Here is a 26,753-nt window from a genome sequence, read left to right as displayed (position 1 = left end):
CTCTTCCTATGTTGTTGGTGAAACTACCCAATATCTACGAGACCGCATTTCCAAACATAAAACTAATATCCGTTGCCAAAAAATAGAACAACCCACCCCACACCATTTTATTTCCGCTAAACATCAAATCAGCCAACTCAAATTTCAAATTCTGGAACAAGTAGCTCCCGCAAGACAAGGAGGCAACAGGACTGCAGGCCTGAATCGACGGGAAGCATAATGGAAATTTGAACTCAATACCCTCACTCCAACGAGGACTAAACAGAGATTTAGATTTTTGTATTCTATGATTCTCTTCGTTTGGACACTTTATGCACTGTACCATGCGATTAGTCATGCAAAAATTATGTTTGCTGTTACTAACTCTCTTTTTACCTTATCTCCCTACAGACGAAGTGATCCCACCCAGCCAGGTAGTATATACCAAAGTAGTAGTAAGAAATAAAAGGCTATATAAGAAGTACACTAAAGATACCCAGTATACCAACACCCACTAACCGTGTCAATACCTGAGCTATACAATTCCACCTCAATTGTTTCCATGTTTCCTTACATCATACATGCTCATTATTATACATATCTACTTTCTCCCTAATTTTTCATTTCTCTAATTCTTCATTTCTCCATCTTATTTTTTTTTTTTACTATTTTTTACTCTTAATTTATTTTTATAAATTACACAACTTGGTCCAATATACTTCTCTTCTATAGTTTATATGCTACACACTCCACATACCTACTGCCTCCCTCTATAACAATAAAGTCCACCTCATAGTATCATATCGCTCAGCCACTCCCCCCTTGAACCAGTAGCGCTGTACGCTAACCTAATACAAGTGTTAGCATGTCAGTTCCCTAACCATGCTCCACAACACGATTGCGCATGCGCCCGTGATGACTTCAGATGTCCAGTGGCGCGCGCCGAACCACCACTCATATGAAAACCCAAGCAGAGCAATCGCGCTCACACGCCATCCTGCATGCTACTCCCTACAACGTCCAAGGTATACACCCACTGACCACCAATGCATCTATAAAGCACAATTATTCATATGAGCGCCATCGATATTAGCACTCCATATACATTATAAAGCTTTCCTTATGATTGCTAGTAACTACTTCCTTATTGTTTATCTCCCATTGTCCTTCCTAATCCATTCTAATTATTATACAAAGTGCCTACACAGACACATCACCTATTATCACAGGGACACTGCTGGAGGTACATGTATGGCTAAATGTATATGATGTGTATGGTGTTATCATTCTTACTCTTGAAGGGAACAGATGTACTAAACATGCATAAACCCTCCTCTCTGAGAATTAATTCATTGGGTATATGTGCGCTGATATTATATCTACTCGTTGTATCATTGTCATGGTCTTACCTTCTTGCTGTTCTCCTTCGTTTGACATGTGCTGGCGGCCATCTTGGTTTCTGGGTTTCTTGTAGCCTCCTACCCTGCGGCTCCTCCTTCCCACTGGGAGGAGTTGGATGCCTAGCTCATATATATAGGAGGTCTGTGGCTTCAGTTCCTTGCTTGGTCCTCCTGTGTTCACATGCTTCTAGACCGCTGCTGCTTCTGGTTCCTGATCCTGGTTTCCTCCGACTACCCTGCTGGTTCCTGATCCTGGTTTCGTCCGACTACCCTGCTGGTTCCTGATCCTGGCTTCGTCTGACTACCCTGCTGGTTCCTGATCCTGGTTTCGTCCGACTACCCTGCTGGTTCCTGATCCTGGCTTCGTCTGACTACCCTGCTGGTTCCTGATCCTGGCTTCGTCTGACTACCCTTCTGGTTCCTGACCTCTGGCTTCGCAAAGACTCTGCTCGGTTTCGCCATCCGTTTGGACTTTTGCTTTACGGCTTTATTTTCAATAAAGTCTTCTTATTTTCACTTATCCCTTGTTGTACGTCTGGTTCATGGTTCCGTGACATTAGGACCAAGCCATGAATTCTGACGGTACAGGGCCATCCTCGCTACCCACGCTGGTTGCCAGACTTGATCAGCAGGATCACCTGTTGGGTCGGTTCGCTGTGGCGTTGCAAACCCTGCTTGAACGCACGGCTCATTTCGCTCCCGTTGCCGATGGGTCGGTTGTCGCTCCTGGGCCCGCTCCTACTGCCGCTCCGGTTGTTGCGCCAGAGTCTACCCCGACACCTGTTGTTGCACCTGCGGTGTTTCGGGGTATGACCGGTTCTGCCCCTCTTCCACAGCGCTTTGGGGGAGAGCCAACTCAGTGCCGAGGTTTCCTTAACCAGGTGGGCATTTATTTCGAGTTGCTGCCACATGCCTTTCCCACTGAGAGATCAAAGGTGGGCTTCTTGATCTCGCTGCTCTCGGACAAGGCCTTGGCCTGGGCCAGCCCTTTATGGGAGAACAACAATCCGGTGGTTGCCGAGTTTTCCGGTTTTGTTGCTTCTCTTCGGAAGGTATTCGATGTGCCGGCTCGTGCTGCCTCTGCTGCGAAGCTCCTTATGTCCATCAGACAGGGTTCACGATCCGTAGCTGAATACGCCATTGAGTTTCGTACCCTGGCAGCAGAGGTGGGCTGGAATAATGAGGCTCTGGTCGCTGCTTTATCTCATGGTCTCTCGGATGCCTTGAAGGATGAGGTTGCAGCTAAGGACCTACCAGTGGAGCTCGAGTCTCTTATTTCTTTCCTGATTTTGATTGACACCAGACTCAGGGAGAGACCTTCCTTTAAGGAGAACCTGCGGAGGTTTTCTAACAGATTGGCGCCTACGTTTGCTGTCCCACCCGTGCCTCCCTCTCCTCCCACGCCTCCTGGGGATGACTTGTCTGGGGGTGAACCCATGCAGCTGGGGTTTGCTCGCCTGTCCGAGGGGGAGAGGGTACTCCGGAGACGCGAGGGCCGATGCATGTACTGTGGTCTCGGTGGGCATTTTCGGTTGGCATGTCCGAACCGTCCGGGAAACGCTCGCACCTGAGATCCTGTCGGGGGCAGATCTTGGGTGGAGTCTCCTCGTCCCCGGTTTCCCGTGTTGACAAACCACTGATCACTGTTGTCCTCTCCTGGGTCGGGGGCTCGGTGACGACCCAGGCGTTGGTGGACTCTGGTGCTGGTGGTTTGTTCATTGATAATGTGTTCGCTGCCGCCAATTCCATTCCTCTGCAGGCTCGAGGTTCCCCACTGGCTCTTGAGGCGATAGACGGCAGACCCCTTCTGCCGCCACACGTGACTCATGAGACCCTTCCAGTGGGGATAGCCATTGGTGCCGTTCACAGAGAGTCGGTCTGCCTCCAGGTTATTTCCTCTCCACACTACTCGGTGGTCTTGGGGTACCCCTGGCTCCGGAAGCATAATCCGACTTTCGATTGGAGATCGGCCGAGATCCTCTCGTGGTCACCGCAGTGTGGGGCTAGTTGCATCCATGGGTCTGTCAAGTTGCTGTGTACTTCCTCGGACTCTCTGTTGCCTCCTGAATACGAGGAGTACCGGGATGTATTCGATAAGGTGCGCGCGGTTGCCCTACCTCCGCACCGCCCATACGATTGTGCCATAGAGTTACAATCTGGTGCCGTTCCTCCTCGTGGCAAAGTCTATCCACTGTCGGTAGCGGAGAATGAGGCCATGGAGGAGTACGTGAGGGAGGCGCTTTCACGCGGACACATTCGCAAATCCTCGTCCCCGGCAGGGGCTGGATTTTTCTTTGTGAAAAAGAAGGGCGGTGAGTTGAGGCCTTGCATCGATTACAGGGGTCTCAATCGCATCACGATCAAGAACGCTTACCCGATACCCTTGATTTCCGAGCTGTTCGATCGCCTTAAAGGGGCCACGGTCTTTACCAAACTCGACCTGAGGGCGGCATATAACCTGGTAAGGATCAAGGCGGGCGATGAGTGGAAGACCGCGTTTAACACCAGGACCGGTCATTATGAATCCTTGGTTATGCCCTTTGGTTTGTGCAATGCGCCCGCAGTCTTTCAGGAATTCATCAACGATGTTTTCCGTGACCTGTTGCAGCAGTGTGTGGTGGTCTATTTGGATGACATCTTGGTATATTCTGAATCCATGGAGGCCCATATTCTGGATGTCAGACGAGTGTTGCAACGGTTACGAGAGAACAAGCTGTTCGGTAAGCTTGAGAAATGCGAATTTCACCGATCCCAGGTAACCTTCTTAGGTTACATCATTTCCGCTGAGGGGTTCTCCATGGATCCTGAGAAGGTTTCGGCTGTCTTACAGTGGCCCCAGCCCAGTGGTCTTCGTTCCCTGCAGCGCTTTTTGGGCTTCGCCAATTATTATCGGAAGTTCATCAGGGACTTTTCCATGCTAGCCAAGCCTCTCACGGATCTGACCAGGAAGGGCAGTAATTCCCAGGTCTGGCCGCTCGAGGCCATCCGAGCTTTTGAGGCTCTAAAGTCCGCCTTTGTGTCGGCTCCGATTCTGTCGCATCCCAACCCTGGGTTGCCCTTTGTCCTCGAGGTGGACGCGTCTGAGACGGGAGTAGGCGCCCTTCTGTCTCAGCGTAGAACACCAGAGGGTCCTCTGCTTCCTTGTGGGTTTTACTCCCGGAAACTGTCCTCCGCGGAGTGCAACTATCAGATTGGTGACAGGGAGTTATTGGCCATCGTGCAGGCCCTTAAAGAATGGAGGCACTTGCTCGAGGGTTCGGTGGTTCCGGTCCTCATCCTGATGGACCACAAGAATCTGACCTACCTTTCTGAGGCCAAGAGATTGACACCACGTCAGGCCAGATGGGCTCTGTTCTTGTCACGTTTTAATTACATGGTCTCCTACCTACCCGGTTCCAAGAACATCAGGGCGGATGCCTTATCACGGCAGTACTCCGAGCTGTCCAGGGAGGAGTCGATTCCGACTTCGGTCATACCTCCGAATCAGATCTTGGCCGCCATTCGCACCAGCCTGACCTCTCCCCTGGGTGAGCAGATTTTGGCGGCTCAATCTGGTGCTCCCTCTGGGAGACCCAACGGCAGATGTTTTGTGCCTGAGGAGTTGCGCACTCGGTTGTTGCGAACCTACCATAACTCCAAGACCACGGGGCATCCTGGAAAGAATCAGCTGTCCTGGGCTGTTTCACGTCTGTTCTGGTGGCCTTCCCTACGTTCCGACATCGCCGCATATGTAGCGGCATGCTCCGTTTGTGCCCAGAGTAAGTCCCCTCGGCACCTTCCGTTGGGCCTTCTGCAACCCATAGCCACCGGGGAGCGCCCATGGTCACACCTGGGGATGGATTTCATTGTGGACCTCCCTGCATCCCGAGGCCATACGGTCATTCTCATGATTGTGGATCGGTTTTCCAAAATGTGCCACTGTGTTCCTCTCAAGAAGTTACCCTCTGCACAAGAGTTGGCCACGATTTTTGCCAGGGAGGTCTTCCGGTTGCACGGTTTGCCCAAGGAGATTGTGTCGGATCGGGGGAGTCAGTTTGTGTCCAGGTTCTGGCGCGCCTTTTGCTCCCAGTTGGGGATTCATCTCTCCTTCTCCTCGGCCTACCACCCTCAGTCCAATGGGGCCGCAGACTGATCCAATCAGGCCTTGGAGCAATTCCTTCGTTGCTATGTCTCCGATCACCAAGACAATTGGGTTGACCTCCTGCCTTGGGCTGAGTTTGCCAGGAACACGGCGGTGAACTCTTCCTCTGGGACGTCTCCCTTCATGGCCAATTATGGGTTCCAACCTGCCGTGTTACCGGAGGTATTCTCTCCCCAGGATATTCCGGCTGTGGAGGATCACCTTTCCGTCCTACGTGCTTCTTGGGTACTGATCCAGAAGTCCCTTGAGGTCTCTGCGCAGCGCCAGAGACTCCAGGCTGATCGCAGACGAGCGCCTGCTCCTTCCTACCAGGTCGGAGACCGTGTATGGTTGTCCACCCGCAACCTCAACCTTCGAGTGCCCACTCCCAAGCTGGCGCCTCGCTTTGTTGGTCCCTTCCGAGTGCTTCGCAGGGTAAACCCGGTAGCCTATGGCCTTGCGCTTCCTCCTGGCATGCGGATCTCCAACGTGTTTCATGTCTCCCTGTTGAAGCCACTGGTGTGTAATCGTTTCACTTCCTCGGTTCCTCGGCCTCGTCCGGTCCAAGTGGGTAATCGTGAGGAGTATGAGGTGAGCAATATCCTGGACTCACGCCTGGTCCGCGGTCGGGTGCAGTTTTTGGTCCATTGGCGTGGTTATGGTCCAGAGGAGCGTTCCTGGGTTCCCTCCGCAGATGTCCATGCTCCTGCCTTGCTCCGAGCCTTCCACGCACGCTTCCCTCAGAAACCGTTCTTTACTCCGCGGAGGAGGGGCCCTTGAGGGGGAGGTACTGTCATGGTCTTACCTTCTTGCTGTTCTCCTTCGTTTGACATGTGCTGGCGGCCATCTTGGTTTCTAGGTTTCTTGTAGCCTCCTACCCTGCGGCTCCTTCTTCCCACTGGGAGGAGTTGGATGCCTAGCTCATATATATAGGAGGTCTGTGGCTTCAGTTCCTTGCTTGGTCCTCCTGTGTTCACATGCTTCTAGACCGCTGCTGCTTCTGGTTCCTGATCCTGGTTTCGTCCGACTACCCTGCTGGTTCCTGATCCTGGTTTCGTCCGACTACCCTGCTGGTTCCTGATCCTGGCTTCGTCTGACTACCCTGCTGGTTCCTGATCCTGGTTTTCGTCCGACTACCCTGCTGCTTCCTGATCCTGGCTTCGTCTGACTACCCTGCTGGTTCCTGATCCTGGCTTCGTCTGACTACCCTTCTGGTTCCTGACCTCTGGCTTCGCAAAGACTCTGCTCGGTTTCGCCATCCGTTTGGACTTTTGCTTTACGGCTTTATTTTCAATAAAGTCTTCTTATTTTCACTTATCCCTTGTTGTACGTCTGGTTCATGGTTCCGTGACAATCATGTCCATTTCAAATCCACAGGCATCTCCGTGGTTCATATTACCCTGTCTCCTGTCCACTACCATGGGATATCCTAAGATCTATGTGACTACTATTGCATTAATTTCCTACAATAATGCCCTTTACTATATATGACTATATAATTTGATTATTATCTGTGCTATGGCATCATGTAATATTTTACACTGTCTTCTATTGTCAATTCATCAGTAATTTCCTTAAAAAAATACCTTTTTCTTATGTCTTGTACCTCTATCTATACCAGGCCGTGAACAAGGTCCAGGTTGGACCGAAACATTGACTTAATATTACTCTCCCAGGATGGTCTGCAGAGACTTACCAATCAAAGCACTTGCCGGCAAGGGACCACTCTTATTGGTCCCTTGCCGGCTTCCCTGGTGTCTCTGCTCTCCAGGAGAGCAGAGACTCCGGGGCTGTGACACTTTATAGTGTTACAGCCCTGGTAAGCAAATTGGATGTGACTGTACGTCCAAAAGCAGAAAGTCACTTGCAATTTGGACGTACATTTACATCCAAATGCGTGAAAGGGTTAATAGCTGGTACCAAGGGCGTAACCAACATGAAATATATGAGTATATACATATAGGAAACAGATGGAGGGCTGCCGGCCCTCGTCTGAGAGCTCAATCTTCAATAGCCGCAGGAGTGAGAGTTGCACAGGAGAAGAGGGTTGCAAATAAGTTGCTGGGGAGGGGGAAGCCCATTCAAAAATTTGCTGTTGGGCTCAGTCATTTCTAGTTACTCCGCTGGTATAGTAATTATTATAGAATATTATGAGCTATGAGCAGAATCTTTTGAGTAAGAAGGGGAATATACTCAAAGACCTTTGGAGGAAGGGCCTTATAGTCACAGCCTAATAAATCACTTGGGCTAAAAGTAGAAGAACATACTAGAATTCTTACAATGCAGAAGAATACAAGGTGTGCTTATCACTAAGCAAATATGGTTAGATAAGTGCCATTATTAACAGCTAGTGACATCTTTTGCAAATTCCATATTGCATATGGAAGCACCTGGAGTATCTGAAGCTACATATCGTACTGCCTGGGGCTAGATCAGAAAGGTGGTTACACTTTACATTGGGATTAACCTTACAATTCACTGGTATTTGCAACATGACATTTAAATTATGTCAGATACACCTTAGCAACATGGCAATCAGCAGTAACTTGTAGATATTAAGCATCTACCAGAATGTTATGATCAACCATCGGAAACCTTCTCCATCTGACAGAAATCTATGAGATATTACTCTCTAGTGATAGTCATAATCATGTTTTTGTCTTACGTTTAATCTCTACACATGATGTATACCTTAAATTGCTGCCTCAGACTATAGCATTACATTATGTATATGTTAAAATAGGTATTTTTGCTGGACTCTGCATGATGGAAAAGAGTAGTGTATTTCACTTTTGCATGCTCCCCCCAGCATATAAGTTAATAATGGAACAAAAACATGATGTGAACAGCCCCTAATGGGTATTGATAGAGAAGCAGGTTTTACACTAAAGATCCAGTATGGACAGGAGGGCAGGATAAGGGTACTTTCACACTTGCGGCAGAGGATTCCGTCGCCGGAACTACTTGCCGGATCCATCAAAACACATGCAAACTGATGGCATTTGTCAGATGGATCAGGATCCTGATCCGTATGACAAATGCATTGAAATGCCGGATCCGTCTCTCCTAGGACAGAACTCAATGTCGGAAAAGAATAACGCTAGTGTGAAAGTAACCTAACATGGAGACATTACAGATGTCTCTATGTTTAGTGTGGCTGTGATCTGGATGCTAGTAAATGTCCACGACATAGCGTCAATAAAATGGTCTAATTCGGCAAAGAGGTGATTAGATGGCGAGTAGCCCACTGGTTACAACATCTGCCTCCAAAATAGAAAGTTCTAGTTTCCTAGCAGTGACAATTTAAATGTTCAGACTAGTCCTAGTGCACAAACTCTGCTTGCCGTGATCCCAACCTGTTTTCTGACTATGAGTATTGTCTGATTCTTCAGTGCTTTGCACCAGGGTCAGCTATAATCTACATTGGGATTATTCCAGCAGGCAGCGGCCTAGATGGTTCCCTGCAGAGAAGTTCAGATCCCTGCATAGTGGTTAAAGGGTGAATACCAGGAGACTGCCAGGACAATGTCCTTAGGTTTATCCTAAAGCCAAATTGTTTAGTTGGCACAGTGGGTCCATACTCACTGCTATTATAAATGCGCTGGCATTTCAGTTGGTTGGAGGCTTAAGCCCTGCCTTTCTCCTGAATGTACTGTGTGTGATGTCTTGCAGTTGCACCTAAGCTGTTCTGTAGCTGAAGATGGAGAGGACTGTGGGAAAGAAATAGTTTTTTGCAATATATCTCCTGAACTGCTTATGGCAGCAGCTTGGAGAGCACCTTGTAGACATAGATGTGTTTGCATTATGTATTTGTGCTATTTTGATTTTTGTAGTGTTTGGTGTTCCTTTAAGGATAAAATATAAACCCTATCTGTTTATAAAATCCATAGATTTTATAAAAACTTGAAAAATTGAAATGGTATAATTTGTATGCTGTAGACATAACTTACAACATGTTTTACATTGAAATAAAATTAATTTCCTTATTTTATACAAATAAAACATCTCTCTTTTTAGAAATATCTATGCTTGTCCTTGATTTCAAAAGAAATATGTAAGCCACATCTCAAGGCTTCTGTTGCTACTGAGCCACTAATCATTTTTTTAGTTGGAAAAGTGAATTTGAGTACAGCCATAGCAAACTATTTATCCAGGTAAACATCCTGTAGCACAAATAGCAAACTTTCACCATTAAAGTAAAAGCAGAACGTGGAGTTCACAAAGTAATAAGCCATTTCCTCCAGTCTGCTAATTTAAAGTTCTGACCAATTTGCTGAGACAGGCCATTAGGTAATGGTAAACTATAGGGCTGGTCTAGGCAATGTTTTGTGATCAGTAAGAGTTGGTGTGGATCATAACAAGTATTTCAAATCCAACTCTGGTAAAGTTTTACTTACTTTAAAGAGGTAGTCCAATTTTGTTTTTCAAAATGTACACCCGAAACCAGTTGGACCTGCGGAGAAATGCATATCTGTTCCCTGCCACTCTGTTCTGCCTTCCTGGTTAACAGGCTGTATTCATTAGAAAAATAGCAGGCATAGATGGTACTTGCAGTAAGAATATTTACTGGTCTCGGGTGGGGCAACCAGCTTAATGGTTACAGCAGTCGTATAAGAGGCAAGAGACTTAGTGGTTAGAACCTCACATGAGCAGCAAACAAACAGGCTACAGGTATAACAGTTGTACTTTCACCCTAGTGTACTGCTTCCCTTGGCTTACGGTATACCCAACTTCCTTGGGAAATACACTATGGAATACATACAGGCTAAGCCTTGGCTTAGGGGTGACGGGGAGATATGAAGAATGACAACCTTAAAGTAACTTTTATTGCACATTAATTATTGGATTAGACATGGTCAGAAATCTATTATTACTACAGTCCTAAATTTATACTTTAGCTTTAAACTAGACCAAGCAGAAGATACACCAAATTTATCACAGTGGTGCAGTAGAGTGATAGACTTGGTGCATCTTGTCAGACATGTTAGACATTATTTTCTCACATTAGTCTCACAATTATAGTGAAATTTACTGCATTTTAAGCCACACCCTATTTTCTAGGCCAAACCTCATTTTCCTAGATACTAGTTAGAACTCATTTTCAACCCATCAAACGGGGAATTAGATGGCAACCTGCACTGGTTCACATCAGTTAACACACTGCACTAGTGGAATGCAGTATTTAAAATTAGGTGAGGCTACATGCACACGATCGTGATGCTTTTTGCGTTCCGCAAATTGCAGATCTGCAAAACACGGATGCCGTCAGTATGCATTCCGAAATTTGCATAACGGAACAATCCGTCCATTGTAGAAATGCCTATTCTTGTCCACAAAACGGACATGAATAGGACATGTTCTATTTTTTGTGCAGGGCCACAGAATGCAGCAATGGACGCAGGCAGCGCACGGAGTGCTGTCCGTATCATTGAAGTGAATGGGTCTGCATCCGAGCCCCAAACAATGCGGCTCGGATGCGGACCCAAACAACGGTTGTGTGAATGAGGCCTAAAAAGGAGCAGATTATTTCAGCTTCCTGTCACATTGCTACAGACTATGATCAAGACAGCTCAGGTGGCCTGATGCCATTGGACGCCAGTGCCTTGGGGATTTAAATATATGGATTGGTAACACTAGGAGGTTAACAGCACTTTATTATGTTTATATTTGGTAGTCTAATGAATGTATCTCATGCTGTAATAAATGACAATGATCATGACTGCCATTTATAAAGCAAGCGGGATGCTGTGGGAAGCGTGGCTCTCTGCACTGGAGGACTGCCAGTGTTTGCAGTCATCAACTCATGTCCATTGATTAGAATAGGTGCTATGTAATGCTTCATTATCCTGCTGGGAATGAGCACTTAACTAGCTCCTTCCCCCGCAATAACAAGTAGCTGCTCATTGTCGCTGGGGGATGTGCAATATGAATAGGGGTCATCCAAACAGACAACCCTTTTAATGGTCTGTGCATTATTTTAACTATGTGACTAATATATTATGTATCCTTACTCTGAATTAAAAAAAATACATTCAAGGCGTCTTCTTTAACTGGTTATCTAGGTATCTGTAGCTTAGATAATAGAGCTTTTTAAAATCCCACTGTAGATATTAGTGTCGAGCGCGAATATTCGAATCGCGAATTTTAATTGCGAATATCGCCACTTTGAGAATTCGCGAATATTTAGAATATAGTGCTATATATTCATATTCGCGAGTAGTCTTGAATATTCTAATCGTGAATTTATCGTGAATTTATTACATTGCTGATTTTTGCAATCAAGTAAACAATGACTGGAGATTACGAATTCTCGAATTTGCGAATTTATGGCGAACATTCGGCCAAACATTTGCAAAATATCGCGAATTCGAATATTGCCTATGCCGCTCATCACTAGTAGATATATGCTCCAAATGAATAGGGACTCGAGATTTCAAGAGGAAACGGGGTGTATTTTCTTCTGCAGTGAACTTTTATGTCCAGGTATAATCTGACAGTGATTTATCTGATCCTCCTTTTTACTCAGTGAAAGTACCATAAATCAAACACAGGGGAGAACATCTGTAAAAGACTGTAAATGGAGAGATGTTTAATTAAAGTTATATGCATAGTACTGTAGATGGCTACCTCTCTCCATAGGATAACATGAGATCACAGCTCATTAAAATACAAAGCTTGATCTGGACCATTAAAGGAAAATATTCTCAAAATGAATGCTTTCTTTCAAATTAGTAGACAAGAGAAAAAGCTGTAAAAACAAGATTTTCCTTTGCCTTGTCAATGCGATGTCTTCATTTGGATCAGCTAATAGTGAATGCTTACCTCAAGAACAGATCTGAATTATGCAAAGTTTAATTTACAGTTTCTCGTTACCTACAGAAAAGGAAGCCCGGCGAGAAGGAGCGTGAACATAAATCTGCCCAGGGGTACAATAATAACACTTTCCATTAGCTTGTTCTGAGCATCAGACTTCAAACACGTCCAATGATACTCAGGGAGCTGAGTTTCTTTTGCACACTGTATATCCTTCTGCATTGATTTTGAAGAACAGAACAAGAGTGGAAAAAGCAAGACTGTTACCTGGAGATTGATAGTCATTTTTATAGAGCTGATTGAGAGATATTCTTGCAGACCAACTGCTCGCACTGACAGCATTGTCTCAGATATACAGATGTGCTGCGGAGTCCATTACTCATAGCAGGCAGCTGCAGTTACACCAGGTGCACCCAGTGCCCCACACAGCGCACATTTTAATATACTGTAATTCATTTCTTCTGCATCAGTCCCTGATTTTCTATAGAACTCGTACAATTAGGGCGATGGAGAAAAGAGCACTAATTCTAAGTACAGGCTTGGCTATACGTGCTACAAGAATTACAGTGATTGTCTCAATATGAGAGTGTATTTGCTTCCAAACTGACCTCTATGCTTGGTAATAACTTACCTAAAATCAATCAGATCATTAGCAGACATGTCCGTAAATGCACTTGAAATATGATTGCAGATGGCTACTATCGACCTATCTTAATGGATACTCTCCAAAATCCTTAACAGCGCCCATCACGCTGGAAGAGATAAAGCTGATCAAACCAAACTATAAAAGGGTGCATGCTACTCCTTCCCAGACACTTGCGTGACCTAGCTGGCCAGATCCATAACACATAAGAGTGTTTCTAATGACCAATCACATGTATATGTCAAAGATCCAACAGTTAATCTTAGATTGCTGTAGTAAGGCAGATTGTACTAGAGAATATCTTCATATATATGTGGCAAAACCTAGTACTTTCAGCTCACCTCACCCAATGTTCCAGTACGCGTGCAGCAAAACATAGTACTGCTCAAACGCTCTCAATCAAGGTGGAATGTAAAGAGAGACCAGATTTATGACAAATTTACACTTTGGTTTCTTAAAGAAGAAGAAATATCTAATAAAGAAAATTTTATTTAAAAAAAGCCTCCCTGCCTTGCCCAACTTATTCCACTTCTCTGTTGGAAAAAATGGAACTGGTGGTTCATAAATATGGCGCTTATTCTGAATACTATATTTCTTAGTGTATTTACCCCAGACAACTGGTATTATACATAGATAGATCTCTTGCTTCACTTCACACAGTATATTATGTAACTGACTGCCAGTAGCCACCACTAGGTGGAGCTCAGTGCATAGGAATTTATACAGTCAGTACTGAAATCCATGGAAGCTGTAGAATATCTATGCTCTAGTGGGGGGATAAGGAAAATGCAGTGAATCTATGTTGAAAACAGGAAAATCAGTTCAGCACAGCACTACTCTCCCTCCTGGCTCCATAGTAGTTGTCTGGTCTGCATCTATGATAGGTTGGCATCTTAATGTGAATTTCCATCATATTTAAAAAAAGACTTTTAGGGTTAGTCCACATAGCTGGACTTAGTTTGGTTTATTCATTATATTCATTAATATTTTGAATATAATAAGCATATCCTACAGCAAATTAACACATTATTTTATATAGCTGATTCATTTATTTAGAACATTTGTAAAAAAAAAACAAACATAGATATCACAATCAACTAACAAGTAAAACATTAAAATCGTAATGTAAAGGAGTGATCAATAAGTATTTGAGCTAGCCCACGGTGGCCCCACAATAGTGCAGGCACAAGGGGTTATCTATAAAAGTAAAAAGTAAAAATATAATACTTTAACCCCTTCAGGACCCTGCCATTTAACCCCTTCAGGACCATGCAAATCTGACATATGTCACTTTATGTGGTGATAACTTTAAAACGTTTTTACTTATCTGAGCCATTCTGAGATTGTTTTCTTGTCACATATTGTACCACTATTGTACAGTGGTAAATTTGAGTCAAAATATTTCATTTTTATTTATAATAAAATACAAAATTTACCAAAAATTGGGAAAGATTAGCAATTTTCAAAAATTCTATTTCTCTGCTTTTAAAACAGATAGTTAAACCTCCTAAAATAGTAATTACTTTACATTTCCCATATGTCTGCTTCATGTTTGGATCATTTTGTAAATCACATTTTCTTTTTTTGGGACGTTAGAAGGCTTAGAAGTTTAGAAGCAAAAAAAATTCCAAAACCAGTTCAGGTCTGAAGTCACTTTCTGAGGCTTACATAATAGAAACCACCTATAAATGGCCCTATTTTAGAAACGACACCCCTCAAGGTATTTAAAACTGATTTTACAAACTTTATTAACCCTTTAGGTGTTCCACAAGAATTAAAGGAAAATGTAGATACATTTCAGAATTTCACTTTTTTGGCAGGTTTTCCATTTTAATCCATTTTTTCTAGTAACAAAGCAAGGGACAAACAGCCAAACAAAACGTAATATTTATTACCCTGATTCTGAAGTTTACAGAAACACCCCATATGTGGTCGTAAACTGATGTACGGGCACACAGCAGGGCGCAGAATGAAAGGAATGCCATATGGTTTTTGGAAGGCAGATTTCACTGGGATAATATTAAGTTGCCATGTCACATTTGAAGACCCCCTGATGCACCCCTAGAGTAGAAACTGCAAAAAAGTGACCCCATTTTTGAAAATACACCATTCAAGGTATTCAAAACTGATATTACAAACTTTGGTAACCCTTTAGGTGTTCCACAAAAATTAAAGGAAAATGTAGATGAAATTTCAGAATTTCACTTTTTTGGCAGATTTTCCATTTTAATCAATTTTTTCCAGAACAAAGCAAGGGCTAACAGCCAAATAAAACTCAATATTTATTGCCCTGATTCTGTAGTTTAAAGAAACACCCCATATATGGTCATAAACTACTGTACAGACACACGGCAGGGGGCGCAGAAGGAAAGGAGCGCCATATGGTTTTTGGAGGGCAGATTTCACTGGAATAATTTTAAGTTGACATGTCACATTTGAAGACCCCCTGATGCACCCCTAGAGTAGAAACTCCAAAAAAATTACCCTATTTTGGAAACTACGGGATAAGGTGGCAGTTTTGTTGGTACTATTGTAGGGTACATATGATTTTTGGTTGCTCTATATTACACTATTTGTGAGGCAAGGTAACAAACAATAGCTGTTTTGGCACCGTTTTTATTTTTTGTTATTTACAATGTTCATCTGACAGGTTAGATCATGTGGTATTTTTATAGAGAAGGTTGTTACGGACGCAACAATACCAAATATGACTACTTTTGTTTGTTTCAGTTTTACATAATAAAGCATTTTCGAAAACAATAATTTTTTTGGTGTTTCCATAAACTAAAAGCCCTATATATCTTTTTTTTTTTCTGGGCGACTGTCTTATGTAGGGGCTAATTTTTTTGGGTATGAGATGACGGTTTGGTTGGTACTATTTTGGGGTGTATATGACTTTTTAATCGCTTGGCATTACACTTTTTGTGATGTAAGGTGACAAAAAAAGGCTTTTTTGACACACTTTTTTTTTTACGGTGTTCATCTGAGGGGTTAGGTCATGTGATATTTTTATACAGAAGGTTCTTATGAATGTGACTATACCTAATATGTATACTTTTTTTTATTTATTATAGTTTTACACAATAACAGCATTTTTTAAACAAAAAATCATGTTTTAGTGTCTCCATATTCTGAGAGCCATATTTTTATTTTTTTTTGGCCGATTGTCCTAGGTAGGGTCTCATTTTTTGCGAGATGAGATGACGGTTTGATTGGTATGATTTTGGAGTGCGTATGACTTTTTGATCGCTTGGTATTACACTTTTTGTGATGTAAGGTGACAAAAAAATTGCTTTTTTTACACATTTTTTTTTTATGGAGTTCACCTGAGGGGTCAGGTCATGTGATATTTTTAAAGGGGAGGTTGTTACGGACGCGGCGATGCCTAATATGTCTTTATATTACTTTATTCAATTTTTTACTTGAAACTTTTAATTTTTTGTAAAACTTTATTTTTTGTCCCACTCTGGGAATTCAACTTTTGGGGGTCTGATCCCCTTTACAATGCATTACAATAATTCTGTATTGTAATGCATTGGCTGTAAGTGTATTACACACTGTAATACACTTCAGCCAGCTTGCCTGTGAGATCCAGAGGGCTGGATCTCACAGGCTGTCACGGAAGGCAGCCACGATGATGCCTAAGGAAGGCATTGGGCTGCCTTCCCTGCCATCGGGTCCCCGTCACAGCAGCTCGGGGACCCGATGGCCACCCAGCAACCGGCACGATCCCGCACGTGCCGCGGTCAGCGCTGACCACGGCAGTGCGAGGGTTCATGCGTCAGCATCAATGTTTTCACCGATGCAGGCGCATACAGCTGGGGTCCGGCAATCAGTGACTGCCGGACCCCTGCCTCTGATCGTGCGGGCGCAGCTCCTGCACCCGCCCGATCAGCATGACGTATATGTACTTCACTGGTCCTTAAGTCCCGACCAGATATGATGTACATGTAGGTCATGGCTCCTTAAGGGGTTAATGATCAATTCCTAGAAATAAATATTACATGTAATAAATGTATGTATTTATGATCGGGAAGCACATTCGTTTCTTTGATCTCAAGCACCAGGATTTTTGGCCTTAGGCTAGTTTCTCACTACCGTTCTGCATTCCAGCATTGCCGGAAACTATTGCATTACCATCCGGCCCCATTCACTATAATGGGGATCAGCAGAGATCTGGCTGCAACTCGGCGAATATGCATAGAATAGGCTAGATGAAAACTGCTGTGCGCAGTGGTTTTCATCCTGCTGATTCTCGACATGTCTGCAGGGTCTCCACATGTCCTTATTATAGTGAATGGGGCCAGTGGGTGTCAGGTAGAATCCTGCAATGCTGGTATTTTTTAATATAATATCATAGCTGTCATGATGAAACATTCACTTTAATAAAGATAAATAACCACAAATGTTTGTGCATCTTTCCAAAAATTGACAAGCTGGGATGCAATTTCATTAAGCCATACTCATTAATGGCTCTAGAGTATGAGAACTGTCAATTGCAACTCCATTGTTTCCAGATACTGTAATGGCATTATTAAAAAGTACACGAGAGAATACAATTTAATTAACAACTGTTTGATTAGAAAAGAGGGATGTCTCATTTTGGATAAACTCCATAGAAATCTGCAAGACATGAATAAAGTTCGCAACTCAACACAATTTATCACAAATTACGGTCAACTAGTTGGAGCAGGTTCTGCTTCTAGTACGGGCAGATTTTATAAAGGAATAAATCACCGTATTTAATTCATTACAAAGCATTGCAAGGAATAAGTGACAAGGTTAAAGTGATTATCCAGCCATTTAAAATATTCTAAAAACTTGTGAGAATGTTTTAAATTACTAAAAGAAATAATAATACCTGGCTTCTTCTGTTCTGACACTTCCCGGGTCCCCTGCTTAATCTGTGGCTTCTGCTCCTTCCCATCATAGACATGTGATGCCAGACAGATTTAGCATTACTTAAAGGGATTGTCCAAGATTTTAATGATGATGACCTATCATCAGGATTAGTCAGAAATGTCAGATTAATGGGGGTCAGACTCTCAGCTGTTTGAAGAGGCCACATCACTCTGGTTATCAAACACAGAGCCCTACATTTTATAGCAGCTATGCTTGGTATTGTAGCTTGAATGAGACTAGACTGTGCCAAGGCCATTTGAATTATAAACGTGATGTTAATTACATACATAGGTAAAGGCTGCAGTGCTCCCCGGAGCACCGCAACCTCTTTAAACAGCTGATCGGCTGTGGTCCTTAGAGATGGATCCCCACTGACCAGATATTGATGAACTATCTTGAAGATAGGCCATCAGTATCAAAATCTCAGACAAACCCTTTTAAGTAATGCTAAATCTGTTAGACCATGTAGGCCTTGTCCCTCCCCACACCCTCCGGCCATACCTCATCCACTTTTTTGAATAGTAGCAAGCAGGGTGTAAACCAACAGATGTGGTTGCACAAAAAGATCAACTTTTTGAAGTTCCTTATCTGGTGCAGGGGGCTTGATAAATCACACCTTATGTTCCCATTGCCATTCAGACTTCTGTTTGGAGCTTCCACTTCAAGCAAGAACAGTGCAGCATGTAGTTCTGTTCTTGACGTTAAAGTGAAAGAAACCTTGTTGGAATTCTGATGGATCTTATGATCAGGCCAAGCATTTTCCTATTAAGAACGAAAGCTATAGTGCATAGTAGTAATGACACTGTGTAACTGAATATAATTATAGTTTTTTTGCTGCCAACTGATTTGCATGTGTAATAATAAAAAGAAGGCAAACAAAGAACCTAAGACTACTAAACCCCTCATCACGCAGGAAGTAATGGTACATGATAGGCTCTATTCTGATGCCACCTACTACTTTCATGTCAGGAACTTAGATATTCAGTGTATTGACTGCATTGCTTGATGGTTTTAATCCAAATAAGGCCTCATGCACACGACCTTTGTTGGGTTCCGTGTCCGTTGTTCCGTTTTCCGTGATTTTCTGCGGACCCATTGACTTTCAATGGGTCCGTTGAAAACTCGGAAAATGCACCGTTTGTCATCCGCATCCGTGATCCGTGTTTCCAGTCCGTCAAAAAAATAAGACCTGTCCTATTTTTTTCACGGACAATGGTTCGCGGACCCATTCAAGTCAATGGGTCCATAAAAAAACACGGAGGCACACAAGATTGTCATCCGCGTCCATGATCCGTGTCCGTTTTTTTCCTATCATTTTCAAGGCAAATTTGACTTATATTTTTTTGTTCACTTTTCATGTCTGGTGATCCTCCAAAAATCAAGGAAGACACACGAAAAAAAAAAATGGAAACGGATCACGGAACAACGGAACCCCGTTTTGCGGACCGTGAAAAAATACTGTCGTGTGCATGAGGCCTAAAAGTTGAGCTTTTGGAGCAAAATAGGCTCTGCCTTTGTATTATGATGTGGTAACTTGAAGCTCCAAGAACCTAACCCGAAGTCTGTAACATCATCCTCAACATGAGTCATTTATAATACTGGCCTCCTCATATAGGACAGATAAAACTTTAGGTCAAAGGCCCAGGTGTTATCAGAACTTGTACAGTCGTGGCCAAAAGTTTTGAGAATGACACAAATATTAGTTTTCACAAAGTTTGCTGCTAAACTGCTTTTAGATCTTTGTTTCAGTTGTTTCTGTGATGTAGTGAAATTACACGCACTTCATACGTTTCAAAGGCTTTTATCGACAATTACATGACATTTATGCAAAGAGTCAGTATTTGCAGTGTTGGCCCTTCTTTTTCTGGACCTCTGCAATTCGACTGGGCATGCTCTCAATCAACTTCTGGGCCAATTCCTGACTGATAGCAACCCATTCTTTCATAATCACTTCTTGGAGTTTGTCAGAATTAGTGGGTTTTTGTTTGTCCACCCGCCTCTTGAGGATTGACCACAAGTTCTCAATGGGATTAAGATCTGGGGAGTTTCCAGGCCATGGACCCAAAATGTCAACGTTTTGGTCCCCGAGCCACTTAGTTATCACTTTTGCCTTATGGCACGGTGCTCCATCGTGCTGGAAAATGCATTGTTCTTCACCAAACTGTTGTTGGATTGTTGGAAGAAGTTGCTATTGGAGGGTGTTTTGGTACCATTCTTTATTCATGGCTGTGTTTTGGGGCAAAATTGTGAGTGAGCCCACTCCCTTGGATGAGAAGCAACCCCACACATGAATGGTCTCAGGATGCTTTACTGTTGGCATGACACAGGACTGATGGTAGCGTTCCCCTTTTCTTCTCCGGACAAGCCTTTTTCCAGATGCCCCAAAGAATCGGAAAGAGGCTTCATCGGAGAATATGACTTTTCCCCAGTCATCAGCAGTCCATTCACCATACTTTCTGCAGAAGATCAATCTGTCCCTGATGTTTTTTTTGGAGAGAAGTGGCTTCTTTGCTGCCCTTCTTGACACCAGGCCATCTTCCAAAAGTCTTTGCCTCACTGTGCGTGCAGATGCGCTCACACCTGCCTGCTGCCATTCCTGAGCAAGCTCTGCACTGGTGGCACTCCGATCCCGCAGCTGAATCATCTTTAGGAGACGATCCTGGCGCTTGCTTGACTTTCTTGGATGCCCTGAAGCCTTCTTATCAAGAATTGAACCTCTTTCCTTGAAGTTCTTGATGATCCTATAAATTGTTGATTGAGGTGCAATCTTAGTAGCCACAATATCCTTGCCTGTGAAGCCATTTTTATGCAACGCAATGATGGCTGCACGCGTTTCTTTGCAGGTCACCATGGTTAACAATGGAAGAACAATGATTTCAAGCATCACCCTCCTTTTAACATGTCAAGTCTGCCATTTTAACCCAATCAGCCTGACATAATGATCTCCAGCCTTGTGCTTGTTAACATTCTCACCTGAGTTAACAAGACGATTACTGAAATGATCTCAGCAGGTCCTTTAATGACAGCAATGAAATGCAGTGGAAAGGTTTTTTGGGGATTAAGTTAATTTTCATGGCAAAGAAGGACTATGCAATTCATCTGATCACTCTTCATAACATTATGGAGTATATGCAAATTGCTATTATAAAAACTTAAGCAGCAACTTTTCCAATTTCCAATATTTATGTAATTCTCAAAACTTTTGGCCACGACTGTACATTCCATACACCAACTAAAAATATATATATATATACTTTGTAACTAAAATACTATAATTGAAAGATCCTCTCATTCCAAAAAAGTATGCCTAGAAATGTCCTCCTAGTAAAGATTAAATCCTGAGATGTGACTTCTCTGTGGGAAGTAGAGTTTTAAACAATTGAAGAAAACACTTAGTATACTGCAGTCCAGTGACAAATGTAATAACTCTGATTTGTATCCGTACTGCAGAAACAGATGATACCAGTAGGGTGTCCACATGCAGAATTCATTAGGCACAGTTACTGAATCCTTAATTAATTGACTTTCCTTTTTTTAGTATACTGAGGTATAATTCATTTTACTTGAAAATCCTCCATAAATGTCCAAAACAGTAACTATGCACTTTACCTTACTGCACAAAGAAATAAGAAGTAGTACGACTGAGAACAGACATTATTTTATAGCTGAGATGCTTGGCTCCTATGCACAGGAGCATTATTAGCAGAGTTCAATATGTCACTTCATTCAACAGGCCATTAGTAATATACAAAATCAGATACTCCTTCCTCGAGGCAAAGACTACTCATTGTAATAATTATACATCCAGTACAGACAGCACAGATTTATTATCATAGCAGAGCTGGTACACATTATCTGCAGGTGTCTTGCTTATTGCAGGTCTTTGTCTGCATTTCGCATTTACTTAGTAACTAATGTAAGGCATAGAAAGTGAGTTCAATTGCACTGCTGGTTGGGCAAAAGCATAGAAAACTGCTCCAATTAATGGGTTTAAAAATGGAAGCAAATTAGTACAACCTATTAGTCTAGTAGAAAGAATAATGGAGGTCATTTATGAACAGATATATGCCACTTTTGTGGCGTATATTTGTCGCAGATTGTGTCGCACGCCATGTTGCAGAATTTGCAACTTCTTCTCCCCTTATGCCAGGTCTAAAAAAGTGGCCAAATCATCTTATTCATCATTTGCTGCTCTTGGTTTAGGCGTAGAAAATGGTCTAAATGTAAGGCCTCATGCACACAAACATATTTTCCTTCCATGTCTGTTCCGTTTTTCTTACAGAATGCACACAGACGTCATCCGTATTTTTTGCGGACTGCAAAATACATACGGTCATGTGCATGAGGCCTAAGGAAGGAAGCAAGGAAGCTGTCTTAACTTTGGAATCAGTGGTGGATATGCTGACATTATGTGGAGGCCGGCGCCTCCACATAACTTCGGCAATGTACCGCCAGAGCAGGGGCTTATTAACACCTTTCCTACCATTGCCATAATAGCATGACGCTGCGGGAAGTGACTTCCCGACCAGTACTAAGGCGCTAATCGGGCGGGTGCAGGAGCTGCGCCCGCCCAATCAGCTGCAGGGGACCAGCTGTTCCCGTTAGCAGGACCCCTGCTGTATGTGCCGGCATCAGTGAAAACACCAATGCTGGTGCATTAACTCTCACTCTGCCGCGGTCAGTGCTGATTGCGGCATGTGTGGGGTGTGTGGAGCTCCCTCCCGCTCCCCATCGGGTCCCGGCGCTGGATCTCACAGGCAGGAAGGCTGTAAGTGTATTACAGTGAGTAATACACTTACAGCCAATGCATTACAATACAGAAGTATTGTAATGCATTGTACAGGGGATCAGACCCCCAAAAGTTGTGGGGGAAAAAAAAGTTAATAAAAAGTTAAAATAAAGTTTTGCACAATTAAAAAAATAAAAGTTTCAAGTAAAAAAAGGTGTTCTTTTCCCATAATTAAGTTATATAAAAATTGTACATATTATGAACATATTAGGTATTGCTGCATCCGTATCGACCGACTCTGACATCCGTATCGACCGAATCTGACATCCTTATAATGTGGCTCAATGGGATTGCAGCGATATCAAACTTGTGTGGCTTTGATTTTGTTTAATTTCTTTAAAAAAAATTCAATCATTGAAAAATATCTAAATTTTCTTTGCAGCTCCATAATTTTTTTATATTTCAGTCTACAGAGCTGAATGAGGGCTTGTTTTTTGCGTAACGAACCTTAGTTTTTATTGGTACCATTTTTGGCATTGACAACTTTTTGATCCCTGTTATTTATTTTTTTAGGGGGAGACAAGATGACAAAAAAATAGAGAATTGCGTGTTTTTCTTTTTTTTTCTGTTATGGCATTTACCGCACAGAAAATTTTTAGTTCAGATATTTTCAGACAAGTAGTGATGCCTAATATGTTAATTTTTTATTGTTTATATATTTTACATGTAAAATAGGGAAAGGGTGGTGATTCAAACTTCGGGGGCTCTGCTTCGGGGGCTCTGATCGTAAGGCAGAGGGAACTGCATCCTGCTGCCTTAACTCACAGGTGCTGCGATCAGCGTTGATCACGGCACCTGAGGGGTTAAATGATGGGAGCGACATGATCGCTGCTCCCTGTCATTGAGGCTGGGTGCCAGCGGTATGATACAGCCGGCACCTGCCGCGTATTGAGCAGGCTCACTGCAGAGGCCCGTTCCATACAAATGTGGGCGCATAACGTAGTACATATAGGACCTTATCTTTTAGGGGTTAATTAATGTAGTCTAAGGGTTCATAAGAAGGGCTAGATCTTTTAGCTTTCAGCAGAATTGAGACATATATCTTGGGCTAAATATATGACTAATCTTAAAAAAAAAAGGCATTGCTGTACTAGGGTTAAAGGGAACCTGTCATGTGGATATTTGATTATAATCTAACTAATTATATACAGTCATTAACTACTAAAAAGTACCTTAGATGTATTCACTTACTGGTGTGACAGATGGTTACCTCATAATATACACACAAAGATGCCGCATGCTAATGAGCTGATTTGAGTCCAGCGTGATGTCATTGAGTCCAGCGTATATTTAATTCAGAGCTATAGCCACTCCCCTGCCCACCTGCTGCTGATTCATATGGAAAAGAACTGTCATTCAGCAGCAGGTGGGCGGGGAGAGTCAGGAGCTCATGAATATTCATGACTCATCATTATCAGCTGGAGCTTTTCAATACAAGATGTTGGCAGATTGACTGGGTTAATTAAAGAAATTGACCCAGCATTTTGCTAAGAGAATCAGTCACTTATTTATGTTGCCCTTAGTTAGGACACCATTAAACTGGTGACAGGTTCCCTTTAAATAAACTACCGTCCAATCATGTTTTCCTAGCGGGTATAATGTTAGGTTGGTAATGGAGCAACGGGGATGTATTGCCTTGTAATTTTTAGCATCCCACTAAAACCAGTTTATATGAAAGAAGGTTTTCCTTTCTGTCAGATGGTGGTTTACTTACACATGTGTGATCTGGAAAGGTAATTCACATTTTATACTGCCGACTAAGGAGTCATTGTGGCTCCGATCTAATCAGTTTTGCTGCGTGAAACATGAAGGCCAATGGCAGCTTGAGTTGTTTTATCATCAAGTTTTAAATAACATGACCTCTGGAGAACGGCAATAGCAATTAGGGTGCATCATTTTGTACAAGGAAAATAAAATCTTTAGACCAGCACTCTGAGGCCAGGGCTGCGTTAACTGTGATGACCGCACTTAATGAAGACATCTGCCCAAGGGAGAACAAGGTTACTAACTCATTTTATATAGGTCACCAAGCAAATATCACATGATTTACAGCCTCGTAAGAGAGGCTATACTAATGCAGTATACTCTCAGACTACAGAGTCTTTTTAGGTCATCGGAAAGCATTATTAAATGTGTTAGCTACAGCTTAGCATGTGTCACAATCACTAACGTTTTAAGGATGAACCTAAAGAAACAGCATGCAGAAACAGTCTAAAAAATTCTAATATTGCACTTTACAACATATCCATTTATTACATAGGGAATGTGGGACTTACTTTATGTAGTATGGCACTTTATTTGGTGAGATAGCCCTCTCCCATGGACCCTGGACTGAAGCTGAAAAAAAAAGTGGGAGACTTGAGATCAAGATATAATCAAAATATAGAGGCCATAATTCACATCATTAGCTGTACACTTGACCAGGCTCACGTGGGACTATTTACCTGATAGTCCTTGAGGACAGCAAGAATTAACCTATAGAGTAGTGGTGAAATATCCACGCTAGTCTGAGGGAAGATAAGTTTAGCCAAGTACAGTGATTAAACACATGCTTCCCAGCACAAGAAAACTTAAGTGAAAGATGAAAGTCTGAACAGGAGCTATATCTCTCACTGCTGCTCTTCCTTGTCTTTTCTTCTGGTTTTGTTTCATGATTTATTTCTGCAATTTCCTAACATATCAGGGCCTGCTTTGTAGGCACTGAGGGGCTCACCTGAATATGATTCCCCATGACGAGTGATTAGAGAAAAACACACCAGTTCATGTAATTGCTAATATTCAAATCAAAGTCTTGTTTCATTTAAGTTCTGCATATGTTACTTTTTGCATACGAAAATATAATTTATTCTAGTGAATGTATCTTGTGAGTCCAAGTTCATCTCTCTATTCAGACAAATGACAATGACTGCTATATTACATAATAGATTTACATACTAAATGGGAATATTCATAATCTATTCATATCCTATACTACATAATAATATATCTATTGACGATAAACCTTTGCAATGCTAAAATGAGCATTACAAAAGTTCAGTAATTATGCTGGTGAGGAGGGCTATAGTATTCCCGCATCTGTGCACATACATTATCACAATCTGCTCCATAACTAAAGGGACTAGTGATGAGAGAATTATTCAAAAGTTCGATTCGGCTGTGTCGCCGAATAAAAAAAATAAATTTGCTTCTTGATGAAATACTTTGTCACAATGCACATTTCTTTGTAAGTAGTGGGTGCAAAGACATTGAGTGGCGATTGCGCCGCTCCCTGTCATTGTACCCCTTAGGTGCCACGTTCATACATGATCGCGGCATCTGATATAAATAACAGATCTTTTTATAAAAAAAATTAAAATACTTAACTGATACATTTGCTTGTGACGGGCCGGCAGCCACCAACTTGCTTGAAGATCTTGTATGAAATCTCGCGCAGCCCGTTTTGAAGTCATCACACCGGCTGGCGTGGTGACTTCATACGTCATGGCGCATGGGATTTTGTGTGAGATCTATAAGCAAGGTAGAAATCACAAGGCGACCACGGCACTCTGTCTAAGAATGGTAGATTTAGGGTGCACGTCTAGGTATGTTCCTGGCTCCACCTCTTGGAACTGGTAGCTAATAGAGTAATTTTAGACAGCACTCCAATATTAGATTAATGCTTTTTTATTATTTTTTGCCGGACATAGAGGTCCTTTTGGGACTGAATGAAAGCAACGTTTCGGGCAAATTCAATGCCCTTCATCAGGCTAGTTGCGTGAGCGGATTCGCAGCTGGCCCGTTGAGAGCAAATGGATCAGGTGAGTATGATTTTTTTTTGTTTTTTACACTATTTCAGGTTAAATCAATTCTCTACCACAAAGCGAGAGGAAAGTGCTTTGTGGACTTCAATTCGCTTAACACTAAAAGGGACATTCTAGGAAAAATTATTACACCAAATGTAGAGCCTGAGGGTCTGAGCCATGGATTTTCTTCTTACTGTCATGCACCACCCCCTCAGTGGAGCATAGTTAGGTTAGAGGAACCAATGGCACAGGCAGTAGCAGTTAATCTAAAAATGTTACTAATAACAGTAGGGATACATACTGCTGCAGACCTCGTATGGGAGAG

General features: G+C 42.7%; 1 protein-coding gene across 1 annotated transcript in view; it reads right to left on the bottom strand.

Annotated features, from left to right (window-relative positions):
* DMD (dystrophin) overlaps nt 1-26,753 on the bottom strand; it is a 3,443,536-nt gene that overhangs the window by 288,741 nt on the left and 3,128,042 nt on the right. Inside the window, 1 exon segment of the mRNA XM_040424996.1 lies at nt 24,923-24,983. Coding sequence (XP_040280930.1) covers nt 24,923-24,983 — 61 coding nt within the window.

Source organism: Bufo bufo, chromosome 3 (assembly GCF_905171765.1).
Source record: "Bufo bufo chromosome 3, aBufBuf1.1, whole genome shotgun sequence".
NCBI lineage: Eukaryota > Metazoa > Chordata > Amphibia > Anura > Bufonidae > Bufo > Bufo bufo.
This window is presented reverse-complemented; position numbering and strand designations above follow the sequence as displayed.